This window comes from Leptonychotes weddellii, chromosome 9, assembly GCF_054177405.1.
Source record: "Leptonychotes weddellii isolate Sample4059 chromosome 9, ASM5417740v2, whole genome shotgun sequence".
NCBI classification, from domain to species: Eukaryota; Metazoa; Chordata; class Mammalia; order Carnivora; family Phocidae; genus Leptonychotes; species Leptonychotes weddellii.
This window is the reverse complement of record NC_138377.1, coordinates 111,138,125-111,156,638: the sequence shown is the minus strand read 5'-3', so window position 1 is coordinate 111,156,638 and position 18,514 is coordinate 111,138,125. Positions and strand designations below refer to the sequence as shown.

The window sequence follows — 18,514 nt, the reverse complement described above, 5'->3', positions numbered from 1 at the left end:
ACGAACCATGAGAGACGATGGACTCTGAAAAACAAACAGGGTTCTGGAGGGGAGGGGGATGGGAGGATGGGTTAGCCTGGTGATGGGTATTGAGGAGGGCACATTCTGCATGGAGCACTGGGTGTTATGCACAAACAATGAATCATGGAACACTTCATCTAAAACTAATGATGTAATGTATGGGGATTAACATAAGAATAAAAAAAATAAATAAAAAGAATATGTGAGCTAGAACACATCTTTCTTAGTTATCTGGGGGCTGGCAAGCACTGTGATACTTGGGTTTGAGTCACAAATACCACAGAGGGAAAGGCACCATGTTGGGGTCCCTGTGGAGAAGGCAGCCCGGGCACCCACCTGTGACCACTCAGATGCCTCCCAGATGGACAGGCAGTCCTGGCCTTCGCAGCTCTGCACTGGTGCTGGCCGGGGGCCTGGGCAATAGAGGGGCCGTGTGGTGACGTGGGTGCCATTCTGCAGCTGGTATACGCAGGTCACCTCCCGATGCTGGATGCCCTTTTCACATGTCGCTGAGCAGGGGCTCCATGGGCCTGCCACCCACCTGTCCAGGAGGAGGAGAGACAGTGAGAGAGTAACTGGGTGGGGAGGCCAGCTTCCCTGGAGGGCCTTCCAGACACATCATGGCATCTTGGGCCTGTAACGTGAGGAAGGGAGATGGACGCAGAGAGCTCTGCAACTGACTTTCAAAATAATTCTGAAGTATTAGAGCAGAGGGAGTCCCATGAGTTGAGTGGGTCAATGGCTTATTCAAAACAGAAATCCTTCTGCACACAACACCTCTATGGCAGGTTGAATTATTGTTCCTGAGCGGTCGCTCTCCCTGTGGCAGGATTACATATCCCACCCACTGTCTATGCCATGCTTTGTTCAATGGGGTGTCAGTAGACATGAAGCTGGCCATGTCCCGGCAGAAGCTTTGAGTGTGATTATGTGGTTTGGCTCTGCTTCTCTCTGTTTCCTGCCCTCTGCCATGAGAATAGCAGGTCCCAACACAGGGGATGCTCTGACGGCTGAGCTCTGTCATAGCAGGACACTGCTGTCAGCCACTGAGATGCTGGGGTGGTCTGTCACCGCAACAAAACCTAACTGGTACATCCCTTGACAGAGGACGCCCTGGTACCACCTTGAACACACCAGGACCAGGGACTCCCTGATTTCCAAAGAGTGGAGGACTTCTTGGGTGGGGACTGTCACTCTTGAGGAGGCAACTCATGCGCTGGGATAAGACTGAGCTGGTGAAAGTGCTCCACTTAAATTTGGCCTACCTGCCTTCCATTTCAATGACCCCAATTCGACCAGGGTCTCGGTTGGCCTCAGGGTGTTGGAAAGAAGCTGAGCGGTTGGAAATCATGATTTCTCAGGACACAAATGGGGCTTTGAATGCCCTTTTGGGGACACAAAAGGACTCTCTCCTCCTTCAGTCCCTGCACGAGCCTCAGATCCTCTTAGCTCTGAGGAGCTCACCACTTGACGAAATGGCTGAATCCACTGATGGCTGGCTCTGATAAACATTCAGTTCTTCCTCATCAGTTGGAACAGTCCTAAGATCCTGAAACCAAATCTGATCATGCCATCCTACTGTTTAGAAACGTCAGTAGTGTCTTCCCACTGGCAGCGTTCTTGAGGAGATGCTGGGTGGTGCCAGGCCTCTCTTCATCTCCAGTCCTAGCTTACTTGCTCATTCATCCATCCCAGCATGGCACATTCACTGAGGGCCTCCCATGTGCCAGGCACTGTTCTAGGTTCTGATGATGAGGCAGGGAACAAAACAAAGCCTTGCCCTCTGAATCTTACTATCCTGATGGGGACAGACAGTAAACCAAGGAATGATATACAATAGAGTATATATAGTGTATATTATATATCATACATGAATAGAGAAGATGCCACATGGTGGTAAGTACTTTAGAGAAAAGTAAAGCAGTGTAGAGCAGAGCAGGGAGGAGGTGAGGGGTGAGCACATAAGGTGGCAGGGACGGCCCCACGGATAAGCTGACATGTGAGCAGAGCCTGGAAGGAAGCAAGAAAGTCAGTCATGTGGTTCCTTGGGAAAGGACTTTTGGGGAGAGGGCACAGTGGATGCAAAGGCCCTGGGGAAGAGTGTGCTGGCAGAGCAGAGGAGCAGCAAGGAGTCTGGTGTGGCTGGGGGAGGGGTGAACAGAGGGAGGGGCAGGGAGAGGAACATGAGAGAGGACAGGGTGAGATCCTACAGGCCCTGGCTGGCCACTGTGGCTCTTGTTTGAATAAGATGCAGTCCCAGAGGGTTTGGAGAGAGGATTGATGTGCCCCCCAGGCTTGGAGAGGGTCATTCTGGCTCTGGGCAGATACCAGTCTATAGGGCAGCACAAGGAGACTAGGGAGGAGGCTACTGCACCAGTCCAGGTAGGAGATGAGGGTGGTTTGTACCAGCTGGGGGTGGTGGCAGTGGTTGGGCTAAATGTTGAGAAGATGGAGCTACCCAGGCCCCCTCCCTCCACCCCCATACTGTTCCTCCTTGTCCCTTAGGGCAAGCTCAGGCGACCTCCTCTGACTTCCAGTCCCCTTGGTAGAGCCATCACTGTCCTCCATGCCCCCAGGGAATAACTGCAGAGAAGCTCCTCTTACCAGACCCCCTGCCTATGCTGTGGGATGGAAGTGACTGTGCCTACCCTGGGACAAGGGACATATCGCCTGTAAGCTGCTTACACCAACGCCTGGCACACCTAAGCCTGTATAACTCTTAGCAATTGTTCTTCTTCATCTCTTCAGTAGGAGATGATGAGGTCCCAGAGGTGAGCAAATCCTGCTCCCATTTCAGCACCTGCCAAGTGCTTGAACAACACTATCAGAACAAAACCAAATCCTACCCATTTCTCCTCATTCTGGTCTTTGGAGTAACATGATTGGCTTCTTAAATATTTGAAGATAGCTCTTTTGTTCCCCCAAAGCTTTCTCTTATCTTGATCAAAATAATTTGCATGTGGCAGATTCTGAATCCTTTCTGTTCTAATTCTCTCATCAGTCACTACTGTTCTCAAAATGGATTGCTTTGTCGTGGGCAAAATGGCCCAGATGTGGTCTGAAAGCAGCAGGAGAGAATGTGCTGGTTTTTTTCCCTCTTTAAAGGGAGGCTCTGGTTTCATTAAAGCAGCTCAGCTCTACACTATGTCTGTTTTTAAGCAAGCAGACTGCACCTAGTAGCCCCAACGACTTCTCTTATTTTTCTCCTGAACCGACTCTCAGCCAGATCTCCTTCGTCCTGACCTTTTGCCATTGACTTTGTGAATACAAATGTCAGGCTCTAGCTTGAGACCTGTTCAGTGCTCCTGCGTTGACCTCAACTGTGAGAAGAATTCTGTATCCCCCTCTTGTCTTTTTTTTTTTAAGATGCTATTTATTTATTTGCGAGAGAGAGCAAGCACAAGCAGTAGGCAGAGGGAGAAGCAGTTTCCCCACTGAGCAGGGAGCCCAATGCTGGACTTGATCCCAGGATGCTGGGATCGTGACCTGAGCCAAAGGCAGATGCTTAATGACTGAGCCACCCAGGCATCCCCCCCACTTCTCTTTTGTATTTTCTGTGCCTCCCAGGGGTCAAGCTGGGAAGCGGGACCTCTATGTCCTACTCACGGGAATGTCACCTGCCTGTGGGCGTGCATGCTGTTGGCCAGGGGGCACCAGCATCTCCAGCTCTGGACACAAAACCAGAGCATGGGCTCTAGGGAATATGCAAGTTGACTCTGGTCTACACAAAGGTCACATCTGGGCAGCTGAGGGGATGGGGAAGAGCTGGGAGAGGTTGAGCAGTCCTCCCTCAGACATCTCCTATCCCTCCTGTTCCATCACAGACTGGAAAAGTCAGACCCACGGGGATCAGCTTCCTGTAGAGCTGGGAGAGGTTGAGCAGTCCTCCCTCAGACATCTATCCCTCCTGTTCCATCACAGACTGGAAAAGTCAGACCCACGGGGATCAGCTTCCTGTAGAGCTGGGAGGGGTTACCTTTCTTTCCTGTTCTTCTTTCCTTTGCCTCTGGTGTCTCCTGGGCCTTTGAGGTGCTTTGCAGAAGGATGACAGAAGGCAAAACAGCCCATGGATCCTACCTTCCTTTCCAGAAGAATCCTTTGACCCCCTGCAATGTCCCTCCTTGCCATTGCCTAGAGTCTGGCAGGAGAATGGGGGACAGAGCCCTAAGCACATGCAGACGTGCACGAAACTGATCTATGGTCTGCCCTGCTCCCTAAAGGGGGGAATTCTCTGTCTCTGGGAGCTGTGTAAAAGGGCTCCCCCTGCTCCCCTCCTTGAGGGCTAGTTACTGTCAGATTCAAAACAAGCCCTGTCTGAGGCCAAGGCAGACTCCCAAAACCACTGTGGTTCTCACGGACAACGTGATGGGGTGAGAAGGGGGCACGAATGCACTCCACACCCGCAAGTCCCACATGGGGCAGCTCAGGGCACCTTCCCAGCTCTCTGTCCCCTTGCCCTTCCTTCTCCCGCTCCAAATTCCCAGCTCCGCACAGGGTTGCAGACATACAGATGCAAATACGGCACACCGCCTCAGGAGACAGACAACCAGCCAGCCAATCACCATCAGTGAACAAGGCTCCCTGCCCAGGCGGAGGAGAGCACAGCGCTGTGGTGGCATGGGGAGGCGCCTCACTCCATCTAGGGGTGAGTCTGGGGGAGGCGATGTCTGAGCAGACCCTTAAAGTACAAGCAGAGGTAACTGGAAATAAACTCGGCTGTTGCATATTGTTTTACTCAGGGGCCCTTTGTCATTCTAATACTTGATAGGTTTAAAAACAGTGATAGGAGTATTGAATCACTATACTGTACACTTGAAACTAATATTACACTGTATGTTAACTAACGGTTATTTATTTTTATTTTTTTAAAGATTTTATTTATTTGTGAGAGAGAGGAGAAAGACGAGAGAGAGAGAGAGAGAGAGAATGAACACGAGGTGGGGAGGGGCAGAGGGAGAGGGAGAAGCAGACTCCCTGCTGAGCAGGGAGCCCGACGTGGGGCTCAATCCCAGGACCCCGAGATCATGACCTGAGCCGAAGGCAGACTGAGCCACCCAGGTGCCCCCTAACTGGAATTTAAATAAAAACTTAAAATAAAAACAGTGATGGGAAAATATTTGGGTGCCCCTGTTCATGGCAGCATTATTCACGGTAACCAAAAGGCAAAAGCAAGCCTAGTGTCCGTTGGTGGATACATGGATAAACAAGATATGGTAAGTACGTACAACAGAATAGTACTCAGCCTTATAGAGGAAGGACCTCTTGTCCCAGGCTGCAGCATGGGTGACCCTGGAGGACATTATGCTGAGTGAAATAAGCCAGTCATGAAAGCACACGTCCTGAATGATTCCACTTAAGTGAGGCAACTGAAGGAGTTAGATTCACAGAGGCAGAAAGTAGAATGGGAGCTGCCAGGTTGGAAGGAATGGGGAGCTCGTGTTTAATGGGTGCGGAGCCACACTTGCTCTTCCAAGAGGCAGACAGAGTTCTGGAGAGAGTCAGTAGTAATGGGTGCACAGCTCTGTGAACATACTTAATGCCACTGAACTGTAACTTAAAAATGGTTAAGGTGGTAAATTTCATGTGTATTTTACTACAATTTAATTTAAAAAAAAAAGCGATGGTTAGAAACAGGGAGTAGATAGGTGAGAAAGGGACAAGGAAGTGAGGTGTTTCCCCAGCCCCCGGGCAGCAAGGATGAGACAGGAAACAAGGCTGGTGCTCAGCTCTGTGCAGCCACATTGTAGCCGTGGAGCATCCATGCAGACCGTCCTCACTGGCGCGGGCAGCCCCACCTGAGACGTGGGAGGAGCTGGCTAGAGGACCGATGCTGCCCCGCACACACAGGCTGCAGGTGATCGGAGCTGTTTTTCAGCTAGATTTTTTTTTTTTTTCTCCCGATCTTGACAAATACCTCAGCAAGGTATGGGGAGAAAAAAAAAAAAATCACTGTTTGGAAACTGTGGTTTTGGTGGCTGAAAACCATTTCACCACAATGAGTACACAGCTGCAGGATGCCGGTCTATGGCGGGGGGATATCACCATGCAAGTAAACATTCGAGGAAAAACCCCATTAATTCCAAGTCCAGGAATTTGAGAAAGGAACTGCTGTTCCATAAAACAATTCATGTGACAATGACAACTGAAGTCTGATTTTTTTCTTTTTTTACTTGTGCCCCCTAGAAACCTTAACAGTGACGTGTACTAGCTAAGTTTGAGTTCGCAGATCTTCTTAAAAGCAGGAAAACTAATTCCTGAGGAAGCCACTGTTAACGCTTCTGTAGTTCAGGCCTCCCTTCCTTGGTTGCTCTGGAGTCATGAAGGACCGGATTCCTTTCCTGTCCAGCAGGAAAGAGACTTGGCTCCTCCACACACACTTCAAGTTTGATCCTACCTGAGACCTTGCATTCTTTCTTTCTTTCTTTTTTTTTTTTTATTGCTGCTGTAGCAAATGACCATAAAGGGAATGGCACAAAGCAACAGATTTAGCATTTGACAATTCGGGAGGTTGGAAATCTGACATGGGTCTCACTGGTCTAAAATAAAGGCACTGCCGCCAGGGCTGGTTCCCTCTGGAGACTCTGGGAAGACCCGCCTTTTCCAGCTTCCAGATGCTGCCCCCGTTCCTTGGCTTGTGCTCTTTTTCTCCATCTTCAAAGCTAGCACTGTCAGGTCAAGTCCTTCCTATGCTATATCCCTCCAACGTTCTCATCTGCCCTCCTCCTCCACGTTTAAGAACCTCTGTGATTGCACTGGACCCATGTGGATGCTACAGGATAATCTCTCTATTTTAAGGCTAAGCCGATTAGCAACCCATATTAGTTTGCGAGGGCTGTTGGAGAAAGGACCACAAACTAGGCGGGCTTGAACCCCCAGAGAGTTGTCTCACAGTTCTGGAGGTCAGAAGTCAAAAATCAAAGTGTTGGTAGGGTTGGCTCCTTCTGAGGGCTCTGAGGGATCTGTTCTATGCCTCTCTCTCCTAGGTTCTAAGGACAGCTGACCATCCTTGCTGTTCCTTGCTAGTACACGTGTTACTCCAATCTCTGCCTCTGTCTTCACATGGCGTCTGCCCTGTATCTGTGTCCTTACACAGCTGTCTTTAGAAGGACTCTAGTCAGATTAGATGAGGGGCTCACCCTACTTAGTATAACCTCATCCTCACTAATTACACCTGTAATGACCCTATTTCCAAAAAAGTCACATTCTGAGATACTGAGGATTAGGACTTCAATATCTTTTTTTTCCTTTTTTTTTTTTTTCGGTGGGGGAGGGATATAATTCAATCCATAGTACAACTTTAATTCCAACTGAAACCCTCCGATTTCCCTCATTTCCCTTTGACATGGAACTCAGCATATTCACAAGTTCTGGGACTTAGGATATAGACATGTTTTTTTTTGGGGGGGTCGTTATTTTGCCTACCCCACACCCATCCCATTCACAGTTCTGACAAATTTCAGCTTCTAATCAAAACACACTTTCTATTCAAATCTTGATCTGGCTGAGATTTAAATTAGGCAAAGATCTTGTGAAATCTGCCGAAATGCGAGTTAGTGGTTACAAAGAAAGAACACCATATTCAGGATCCTGTTCTTTTGACACAGTTATTTTATCTTGAATATAAAGTGAATCCCAAATATAGACAACCAGAAAGAGAACACTGGTAGGTCATTCACTTTCAACAACTTCAAACTGAAAAAAATAATAATGTGAGATGTATTTCAATACAAGAGGTGCTCGAGCTAACAAGCGTTGTGTCTATGGGATTCGGTCAACTTTATCCATCTCCAAAATGCATCAGTAAGAAGGATCTGGCATTGGCTGAGCACCAATCTCTGCCGATGTCTGTGTCAGGGATATTCCCTGCATTAGCTAAATTAACCAAAGGAAGGAAATAAGATGCCTGTGTGTGATAACCTGAATAGCTGGCATCATACAGGCTACTTGTAAAACATCACAGCATAGAAAGAATGATGGGAAACAGCTCAGAAGCTCCAGAAAGCTGCAGGGCAGGTTAAAGAGAGAACAGCTACTGTACAAAGTACACTTGCTTTGTTCAACCTTGGCTTATTTGTCCCCCCAGACACATGAGTGTCAACTTTATGCCAAGTTCTCAACCAAGGGTTGAGACACTTGGTTCAGTGTCCCCACATTCACAAAGCTCAGGCAAATGTGTGGTCCTTGGGGGAAAGAGAAACGTATAAATAGACAATTTCTTCACTCTCTGATAAGTGCTGTGGAGGAAATGGAGCTTAAGTTGGGTCCAAGGTGAAGTTGGCCATCCAAAGCAGCAGGGCTCAATGCTCTCACAGAGAGAGCCTGCCCATGATATGCCACGGAGTGAGAGAGTGCAGCCAACCAGTTTGGGATGGCTGGTTCTCGAAGAGTACCTAAAGGGGAGTGGAAGAGAAGTTGCCTTGGTGTCTCAGGTAATCATGAGCCTTGGGGGGCAAGATGATGGCCTTCACCAAGACAGTAGTGGAGAAATGGAAAGCAGACATAAGACTCTTTAAGAGTGAGGCTGACATGGCTTTGGGTATGTGGGGTCAGAGACAAAGGGGGCAAGAGTCAAGCTCAGGATTCCAACGGGCTCAGAGGACACCACTGGTGCCTCCGCTGTAATGGAGAACACAGAGAGAAGACTTGGCCTGGGGGCAGAAGTGTTTGAGAATGTCAGGTTGAGGCGGCCACTGGGTAGCTGAGTGGTGCTGGGAAGGGTCTGAAGGTGCAGTTCTGGAGTCAGGGGTGCAGTCTGGGGTGGAGACACAGGGTGGGAAGTCATCAGAAAGAAGGTCATGGTAGAAAGCAAGGTAAGAACAACTCACCTGGGGAGCTTCTACAGGGAGAAAAGGGGACAGAGGACCGATGGCAGGGGCTGGGAATGCAAGCATCTATGATCGGAATAAGGAGCCAGAGAAGGGGCAACCAGCAAGACTGTTCAAGAGATGCCAGATAGGGTTGGGTTGGAAGAGGCCTGAAAAGTATTCTCTGGATTTATCCACAAGGAGGTGTTGCTGACCGGGGAGAGGCCCCCGGGAGAAGGGGGTGCCAGTGCTGTGAATGCTCAGTTGAATGAGGGTGGAGAAGAGAAACTCTGTGGATGTTCTTCAAACAAATCTGGTTCGGTGCCTACACAGTGGGCTCCATAGATCTCAATCTTGGGGTAATGCCCAAGCTTTGGAAACCAGGCCCATCCCCATGGTAGAGGTAAGGAAGACATCTCACCATCCTCACTGGGGCTCTGGTCAAGTGGCTGCTCACGGGAGAAGCATGAGTGAGAGAGGACCTCTGTGTGAGAAGGAAGTGCTGAGAACTGAGAACCCAAGCAGCGGCGCCAGAACAGACTGGGAGCTTCCTCTCGTGGACATGTCGGTCTAGAAGGGCAACCCCTGCCCACTGGCAGGAGCGCTGGGAAAAGTCATCCTGGGCCAGATGGCAGAGCAGGTGACCTGTCAGAGACACGCACAATATCCAAGATGCAGGTGGCCAGCAGGGGTGGGAGGCCAGGGACCGGGTGAGTAGAGAGAATGTGTGAGGGGAAGGCTGGGACTCAGCCAGAGTTTGCCGCTGTCTCCCCCTTGGGATTTGGTGTCAGAGTCTGGGTCAGTTGGTTAGTCTACTTTGAAAAAGGGTCTGGCCTTTGATAAGAGCGATCTTGTCCATCCCTAAGTGTCAGGAAGGACTCGGGAAATCTGATTTGGAAGGCCAGACAGATTGAAGCTCTCCCTTTTCATTTAGAAAGTTTGAAGAGGGGCACCTGGGTGGCTCAGTCGGTTGGGCGTCTGCCTTCAGCTCAGGTCATGATCCCAGGGTCCTGGGATCGAGCCCCACGTCGGGCTCCCTGCTCATCGGGGAGCCGCTTCTCCCCCTCCTCTCCACTCATGCTCTCTCTTGCTATCTCTGTCTCTCTCTCTCTCAAATAAGTAAAATCTTAAAAAAAAAAAAAAAAGAAGAAAGTTTGAAGAGAGCTTGAAAGCACAGGCTCACATTTGCCCTCTGGAGGGTCAACTCTGTACTCAATGAGGGCAAGGTGACCCCTCTGCTTTGTGACCCAGTCCTTTCCCACCGCCATCTTGATTTGCACCACCAGAGCTCCCAGAGGAAGGCTGCTCAGGGCTGGCTAGTCCTGCGTTAGAGATGGAGAAAACACTGGGAGAGGTGGCCAGGCTGGCCCAAGGCCCGCCAGTTATTAGGGGAGGGGGTCCTCTGTGTCTGAATCCAGGGGCTTTGTTCTGTACTTATACAATTATGGTTCTGGTTAGGGTACACCTGACCACCCTCATCATGATGTCCTGTAAGTCAGGGGTGCCCACAGACTTTAGTCAGACATTCTCAGATTCTCAGAAGCGCACATTCAGGACCCAGACTTGGGTCTTCACTCCACTGACTTGCCAGCCGTGTGACCTTGGGCAGGTCAGTGCTCGAGCCTCAGTTTCCTCCTCTGTAAAATGTCGGTACCTGTGTTCTCATCTTACAGGCTTGTTTGGAGGATTGGCCTGGGTGATCGCTGCTATAGGGTCCACGCCCAGATGCTAAATGCATGGGAGTTTTGTAAAGCTCCTGGGGAGACGGCTGGCCCAGAGGAGACCCCCAAGGATGCAGGTCTCTTCGCATCCTCGCCGGTATAGGGTTGCTGTCCATTGGGCAGTGTGGGTGTGGCCAAGGGAGAGCAGACACCTTGCTCTGCTTTCCCACAGATGACAAGGCATTCCCCAGGGCGCCACGTGTGCTGCATGCCTGGGAGTGAGGACACATGGCAGAGGCCAGCTGGCCAAGAGCTGGACCCCCTGGGCCCCTTCCCCAAAACACCAAGGAGCACTGTAGGCAGCATCAGACTCCCATCTGTCCGAGTGGCTCTTACAGCTAGAGGCAGATTGGAGCCAGCCACTCTGTTAAGACAACAATCAAAACAAGATTTTAACATGTGCCATTTATAGTCTCTGAAGATACGTGGCTGCTTTTATTGAACAGATGTTTGTGAAAGAAGGAGCGGGGCGAGGGGCAAAGGCTGAGACTGCACGAGCTCAGCTGTGATGTTCTCCTGGGGGGACGAGAGGGATGCCTTACAGCTGCATGCTCTGTTTCAACTCAGCATTTCTCTGTCTAAAACTTGAGAATTATGAGTTCTCATATACATTTCCCCGAAAAGTAATATTATTCACATATTTGTCTTTTGAAGGAGGAAATGAAAACCTGAAGGGCATAATGAGGAACAAATATGCTAGTCTGTGAATGTGAGCTTTTATGGGCTTGAGTCTGTTAGTCTAGCCCTAAGAATCAAGATGGATGATTGGCCAGGGTCTGAGAACTTTCCATGTTTTCCTGAAAAGGTCTTTGAATCACTGTGGTTAGTTCTCATTTGCTGGGGAAGGGAAGACAAAGAGAGGAAGGAAGGAAGGAAGGAAGGAAGGAAGGAAGGAAGGAAGGAAGGAAGGAAGGAAGGAAAGAGAAGGAAGGAGGAAGAAAGGAAAGGAAGGACAGATGGACTTCAACACTTAGCTAAAATACAGTTTAAGGGAAAATGTTTTAAAAATGGTTTCTCTAGAGGAGGTGGGTGAGGGGATGGGTGAAATAGGTGATGGGGATTCAGAGTACACTTATCATGATGAGCACCGAGTAATGTATGAAAGTGCAGAATCACTATGTTGTACACCTGAAATGATATAATGCTGTATGCTAACTACACTGGAATTAAAATAAAAAACTTAGTAAAAAATGGTTTCTCTAGATTTTAAACCAGCTAATCCTTTTTCAGGGTTTCCTTTGTGCCAGGCAATGTTCTCAGCACCTGACATGATTCAATTTATTTGATCCTTATGATGATCCTACAGAAAGTCATTCTGCAGCTGAACAAATTGAGGCACAGAGAGGTTAAGTGCCTTGCCCCAGGTCACACATTAGTTAAGTGGCAGAACCATTTTAACGGTTCCGATGAGATAATTCACACACCATATAATTCAGCCATGTAAGGAGTAAATTCAATATATTCAGAGTTGTGAAACCACCACCACAATCAATTTTAGAACACTTTAGCTGCCCCCAAAAGAAACCCCTATATGCCTCAGATGTCATCTTCCATGTCCCCTACCTCCATCCCTCTCAGCCCTAGGCAATCACTAAGCTAGTTTCTATCTTTATAGATTTGCCTCTTCTGGACATTTCGGATACGTGGAATCCTGTAACATGTGGTTCTTTGTAACTGGTTTCTTTTCTTAGCATAACGTTTCCCAAAATCATGTATGTGGTAGCATACAGCAGTACTTCATTCCCTTTCATTGCTGAATAATAGTTGATTGCATGGATATACCACATTTTACTTATCAGCTCATCAGTTGATGGACATTTGGATTGTTTCCATGTTTTGGCTATTGTGAATCATGCTACAATGAACATCTGTGTATAATTTTTCTGTGGATAGATGTTCTCATTTCTCTTGGGTATATTCCAAGGAGTGGAATTGCTGGATGATATGTTAACTGTATGTGTAACAATTTGAGGAATGCCAGACTTTTCCAAAGCAGCTGCACCATTTTGCAATCCTGCAGTAGTTCGTGAAGGTTCTAAGTTTGCCACATCCTTATACACGTTTGCTATTGTCTGTCTTTTTGGTTATAGTCATCCTAGTGGGTGTAAAGTGGTATCTCCCTGTAGTTTTGTTTTATCGTGGCTGAAGATACAAACCATGAAGTTTACCATTTTAATCACTTTTAAGCATATAGTTCAGTGGCATTAAATACATTCACACTGTTGGACAACCATCACCATCATCTTCCAAACTTATCTTCTTCCCAAACTGAAACTCTGGACTCATTAAACAAGAACTACCTATTCCCATTTCCCCCCAGCCCCTGGCAACCATCATCCTTTCTGTCTCTATGAATGAGATGACTCCAGGTGCCTCCCGTAAGTGGAATCCTACAGTATTTGCCCTTCTGTGAGTGGCTTATTTAGCATAATTTCTTCAAGTTTCATCCGTATTGTAGTACGTGTCAGAATTTCTTCCCTTCTTGGGGTACCTGGGTAGCTCAGTTGGTTAAGTCTCTTGATTTTCGCTGAGGTCACCATCTTAGGGTTATGAGACTGAGCCCCGTGTTGGGCTCCACACTCAGCAGGGAGTCTGATTGAGATTCTCTCTCTCTCCCTTCTCCCTCTGTCCCTCCCTATTGCTTGCATGCTTTCTCTCTCTAAAATAAATAAATAAATCTTCAAAAAAAACCAATTTCTTCCCTTCTTAAGGCTGAATAATATTCCACTGTATGTATATAATACATTTCATTTATCCATTTGTCCACTGATGGACACTTTGGGTTGCTTCCACCTTTTGGCTATTGTGAATAATGCCGCTATGAACACGGTTGTACGATTTTTTTTTTTTTTTGAATCTTTGCTTTCAATTCTTTTGGATATATAGCCAGAAGTGGAATTGCTACATGATATGGTAATTCTGTATTTAATATTTTTGAGGAACCACCATACTGTTTCCCCCAATGACTGTATCATTAGACATTTCAATCAGCAATGTACAAGGGTTCTAATTTTGCCACATCTTTACCAACACTTGTTATTTGCTTTTTTTTTTTTAAATAATAACTATCCTGGGCGCCTGGGTGGCTCAGTTGGTTAAGCGACTGCCTTCGGCTCAGGTCATGATCCTGGAGTCCCGGGATCGAGTCCCGCATCAGGCTCCCTGCTCGGCAGGGGGTCTGCTTCTCCCTCTGACCCTCCTCCCTCTCATGCTCTCTGTCTCTCATTCTCTCTCTCGCAAATAAATAAAATCTTAAAAAAAAAATAATAACTATCCTAATGGGTATGATGTGATTATCTCATGATTTTGAATGGCATTTCCCTAATGATTAGTGATGTTAAGCATCTTTTCATGTGCTTATTGACCAGTTGTATCTTTGGAGAAATATATAACCAAGTCCTTTGCCTATTTTTAAATTAGGTTGTTTTTTGTTGTTGATTTGTACATACATTTTGTACATACATACACATATACATACACACATATAAATACATACATATATATATATATATACACTAGATATTACTCCTTTATCAAATATATGATTTGCAAATATTTTCCCCATTATTTGGACTGTCTTTCACTCTGTTGATAGTGTCTTCAATGCATAAAAGTTTTTAATTTTGATCAAGTCCAATTTATCTATTTTTCCTTTTGTTGCCTGTGCTTTTCTTGACATATCTAAGAAATCATCAAATCCAATATCATGACACTTTTTTCCTCTGTTTTCTTTTAAGAGTTTTAAAGTTTTATCTCTTACCTTTAGGTCTTCGGTCCACTTTGAGTTAATTTTTGTATGTGGTATATTAAGTAAGGGTCCAACTTCATTCTTTTGTATGTATTTACCATTTGTTGAGTTTCATTGTGGTTTGATTTGTACTTCCCTGATTGAGCATCCACTCATGTGCTTGTTGGTCATTTGTACACCTTTGGAGAAATGTCTATTCAGATGATTTGTCCATTTTTAATTGGATTGTCTTTTTTATTATTGAATTGTGTTATTTATATATTTTAGATGCAATTACTTTATCAGATATATGATTTGTGAAAGTTTTCTTCAATTTTTTGGATTATCTTTCACTTTCTTGATGACTTTGAAGTGCAAAAATTTTAAATTTGAATAATGTCTAGTCATCTACTTTTTTCTTTTGTTGCTTATGATTTTGCTCTCATATCTAAGAAACAATTGCCTAATCTGGAGTCAGGAAGAGTTATGCCTGTTTTCTTGTAAGTTTTAAAGCTTTAGCTCTTACACTTAGGTATTTGATCCATTTTGAGTTCACTTTTGTCTATGGTATGGGCTAAGGATCCCACTTCATTCTTCTGCATGTAAACATCCAGTGTCTCAGAACAATTTTCAGAAAAGATTAGTCTTTCCCCATTGAAAAGTCTTGGAATCCTTATAAAAAATCAACTGACAGTAGATGGAAGGGTTTATTTCTGGACACTTAATTATATCTTATTATTCTTTATGTCTTTCTTTATGCCAATACCCTAGTGTCCTGATTACTCTAGCTTTGTAGTAATTTTTGAAATCCAGAAGCAGGAGTCCTCCAGCTTTGTTCTTATTTTTAAAGATTGTTTGACTCTTCAGGGCCCTTTTCAATTCCGCATAAACTTTAAAATCAGCTTGTCTGGTTTGTGCAATAAAGACAGCTGGAATTTTAATAGGGATTGTGTTATAGCAATATATATCTATAATTCTATAGGTATAATAGTGGAATTTTAATAGAGATTGTATTATAGCAGATCAATTTGTAGAGTATTGCATCTTAAGTCTTCCAATCCATGAACATGGGATATATTTAGATATCTGTTACTTTTTCTTTCAATAACATTTTGTTGTTTTCAGTGTAGAAACCTTGTACTACTTTTGTAAAATTAGTTCTAAGTATTTTATTGTTTTTGATGCCACTGTAAAAGGAACTGCTTTCTTAATTTCCTTTTCACATAATTCATTGCAAGGATATAGTAATATAATAGATTTTTGTATATTGATTTTATATCCTATAACCTTGCTCAGTATGCAGTTCTAGCAACTTTTTTCGTGGATTCTTTAGAATTTTCTATATACAAAATCATGTCCTCTACAGATAGATATAGTTTCACTTCTCCAATCCAGATGCCTTTTCATTTTCATTTCATTTTCTTGCCTGAAAATGTCTAGAGCCACTGTACAATGTTGAATATAAGTGGTAAAAGCAGACATTCTTGACTTGTTCCTCTCTTAGGGGGAAAACATTCAGTCTTTTTCCATTAAGTATGACGGTAGCTGTGGGTTTTTTATAGATAGATGTTCTTTATGAAGTTGAGGAAATTCCTTTCTATTCTTAGTTTGTTGAATTTTTTTATTGTGAAGGAGTATTGCATTTTGTCAACTGCTTTTTTGTGTGTGTTTATCAATTGAGATGATAACATGATTTTGTCTTTTATTCTGTTGATGTAGTATGCTACATTAATTGATTTTCAGATGATAAACCAACCTTATATTCCTGGCATGAGTTCCACTTGGTCATGGTGTGTAATCCCTTTTATATTGCTGGATTCAATTTACCAATATTTTGTTGAGGATTTTTGTGTCTTTATTGATAAGAGATATTGGTCTGTAGTTTTCTTAAAATGTTGTGTCTGGTTTTGTTATCAGGGTAACACTGGCCTTAATAGGATGAGTTGTAAGGTTCTTCCTCCTCTTCCACTTTTTGGATGAGTTTGTTAAGGATTGATACTAATTCTTCTTTATATGTTTGTTAAAATTCACCAGTAAAGCCATCTGATCCTGGGCCTTTCTTTGTGGGAAGTTTTGATTACTAATTCAATCTCTTTACTTGCTATAGGTATGTTCAGGTTATCTATATTTTCTTCCTCAGTCAGTTTCAATAGTTTGTGTTTCTGGGAATTTGTCCATTTCATCTGATTAATCTAATCTTTATGCCAAAACCACTTTTATTTTTTCAAAATAGTAGCACCAAATCTCCAGATAATAATGGGGACAAGTGGGGGGCTGTTCAAGGGGTCAGGTATGCCAAGGTCACTGTGTTGTTTGGGAAGAGGCTAGTGATTCTGAGTAACTCTGAACTTTACTGAAACCCTGAGAGTTAAGATATACGAGAAACATTGAAGGGTAACCATCGAAAGAACAGAGAATCTATAGCTTCCAAATAATAGAAGGGAAAGAAGTAAATAAGAGACACTTGTTAGTTCTGAATATTTTGTAATTTTCAGTACGATTTCCTTTTTAACCCACAAGTTATATATACGTATATTTTTAGTTTCTGAAAATGCAGAGTAAGATGGATCATTACCTTCTTACAGCTTATTTCCAACATAGTTTTCTTGTGCTCAAAAAATAGTGTGTTTTGTTATGTTGGTCACCATAAATATAGAATTATCAATCAATGGAAAAAGAATCAACTACCCATTACATAATGCAGAAGCAACAGGTTATCATATGAAAGAAATAAATTCATGGTCTCAATTCATACTATATGGAGAAAGGCATTCTGGATAGGTTAAAGTCTTTTATATAAGGAAAGCCAAATCTTAAAAGTTCTGGAAGAACATGTAAGAAAGTAGATTTATGACTGGCAAGGTAAGGAAGGAATTGCCAAATAAGACAAAAGAAGCAAAACCCCCAAATTAAAAGTTAATCAATGCACCTAAATTAAAAATAAAAGCTTCTACTCAAACTCACCATAGGTGAAAAGGCAGGCCTCAAAGTAAGATATTTATAATCTAGGATGTATAAAGAACTCTTATAAGTCAATTAGGAATAGATAAATAGCCCAACAGTTTAATGGGCAGAGAATAGGAGAATCTATCACAGAGGAAGAAATAATCAGTATTTTCTATGAAAATACTAGACCTCACTACAGAGCAGGGGAACTAAAAAAAAAAAAAAATCAAACAATGATTTACTATTTCCTGCCTACCAGACTGGGAACACTACAAAGTCTGACTAAACCAAATCTGGCCATGACCAGAGCAACGGCAACTTCTATCGTGTTGGTGACATGGTAACTATAGGTAATCCCTTCGCGAAAGCTCGAGGTGTGCATACCTTATGACTCTGTCATTGCATTTCTAGGGATACAATTTCTTGCACATGTGCCCAAGGAAACTAGACAAAGATGTTCACTGCATAACTGTTTATATAAACTCCAACCGGCAAACAACCCAAATGTCCACCAATGGCGGAATGACTAAATACAGAAGATGAAAGAATACAAAGTCAAGAAATCAGATGCACCAGAGCCACAGTGGCAACATGGATAGATCCCAAAGGCAAAATGAATGTTCATATGTTGGCTACGACCCTCTTGAAACACACCAGCCAATGCTTTCTCTTGTTTGTGTATACATACACAGTGAAAGCTTGGAAATTTGGATGGGAAGCATACACAGTAATGGGAGGGGCAGAGAAGAGGATTGGAGGGGTCAAGGAGGATTTTAAATGTGTCTGTAATATGTTATTACTTTAAAGATATGAAGCAGGGCGCCTGGGTGGCTCAGTCGGTTAAGCGTCTTCCTTGGGCTCAGGTCTGATCCCAGAGTCCGGGGATTGAGCCCCATATGGGGGCTCCCTGCTCAGCGGGGAGCCTGCTTCTCCCTCTCCCTCTGCCCCTCCACCTGCTTGTGTCCTCTCTCTTAAATAAATAAAATCTTTTAAAAAAATTTAAAAAATGATATGAAGCAAGTATCGCAGTGTTGAAGATGTTCAAGTGGGGATGTGCAGGCATAGGTGTTTATTAATCTCAGTGCTTTTCTGTAGATATGAAAACTTTTACAAGAAAAATACACACACCAGAGCCAGGCCAGTACGCACCAACTGACCCTAACTGCAGAGAGTGGCCGCAACTGTGGTCAACTGAGAACACGGTGCCCAGGCCTAGGGGCAGATGCCTGGACCCCAACCCACTGTTCCCCTGTGGCCATGCAGGTCAAATGCTGCCATATTTTTCCTCTTTATTT

The 18,514-nt window shown here is 44.6% G+C and overlaps 1 protein-coding gene across 2 annotated transcripts in view; it reads right to left on the bottom strand.

Moving 5' to 3' along the window:
- ADAMTS17 (ADAM metallopeptidase with thrombospondin type 1 motif 17) overlaps window positions 1–18,514 on the bottom strand; it is a 280,407-nt gene that overhangs the window by 33,389 nt on the left and 228,504 nt on the right. For both annotated transcript variants that reach the window (XM_081831556.1, XM_081831555.1), the window contains one exon: window positions 358–562. In XM_081831556.1, coding sequence (XP_081687682.1) covers window positions 358–562 — 205 coding nt within the window. The remainder of the gene's footprint in view (window positions 1–357; window positions 563–18,514) is intronic.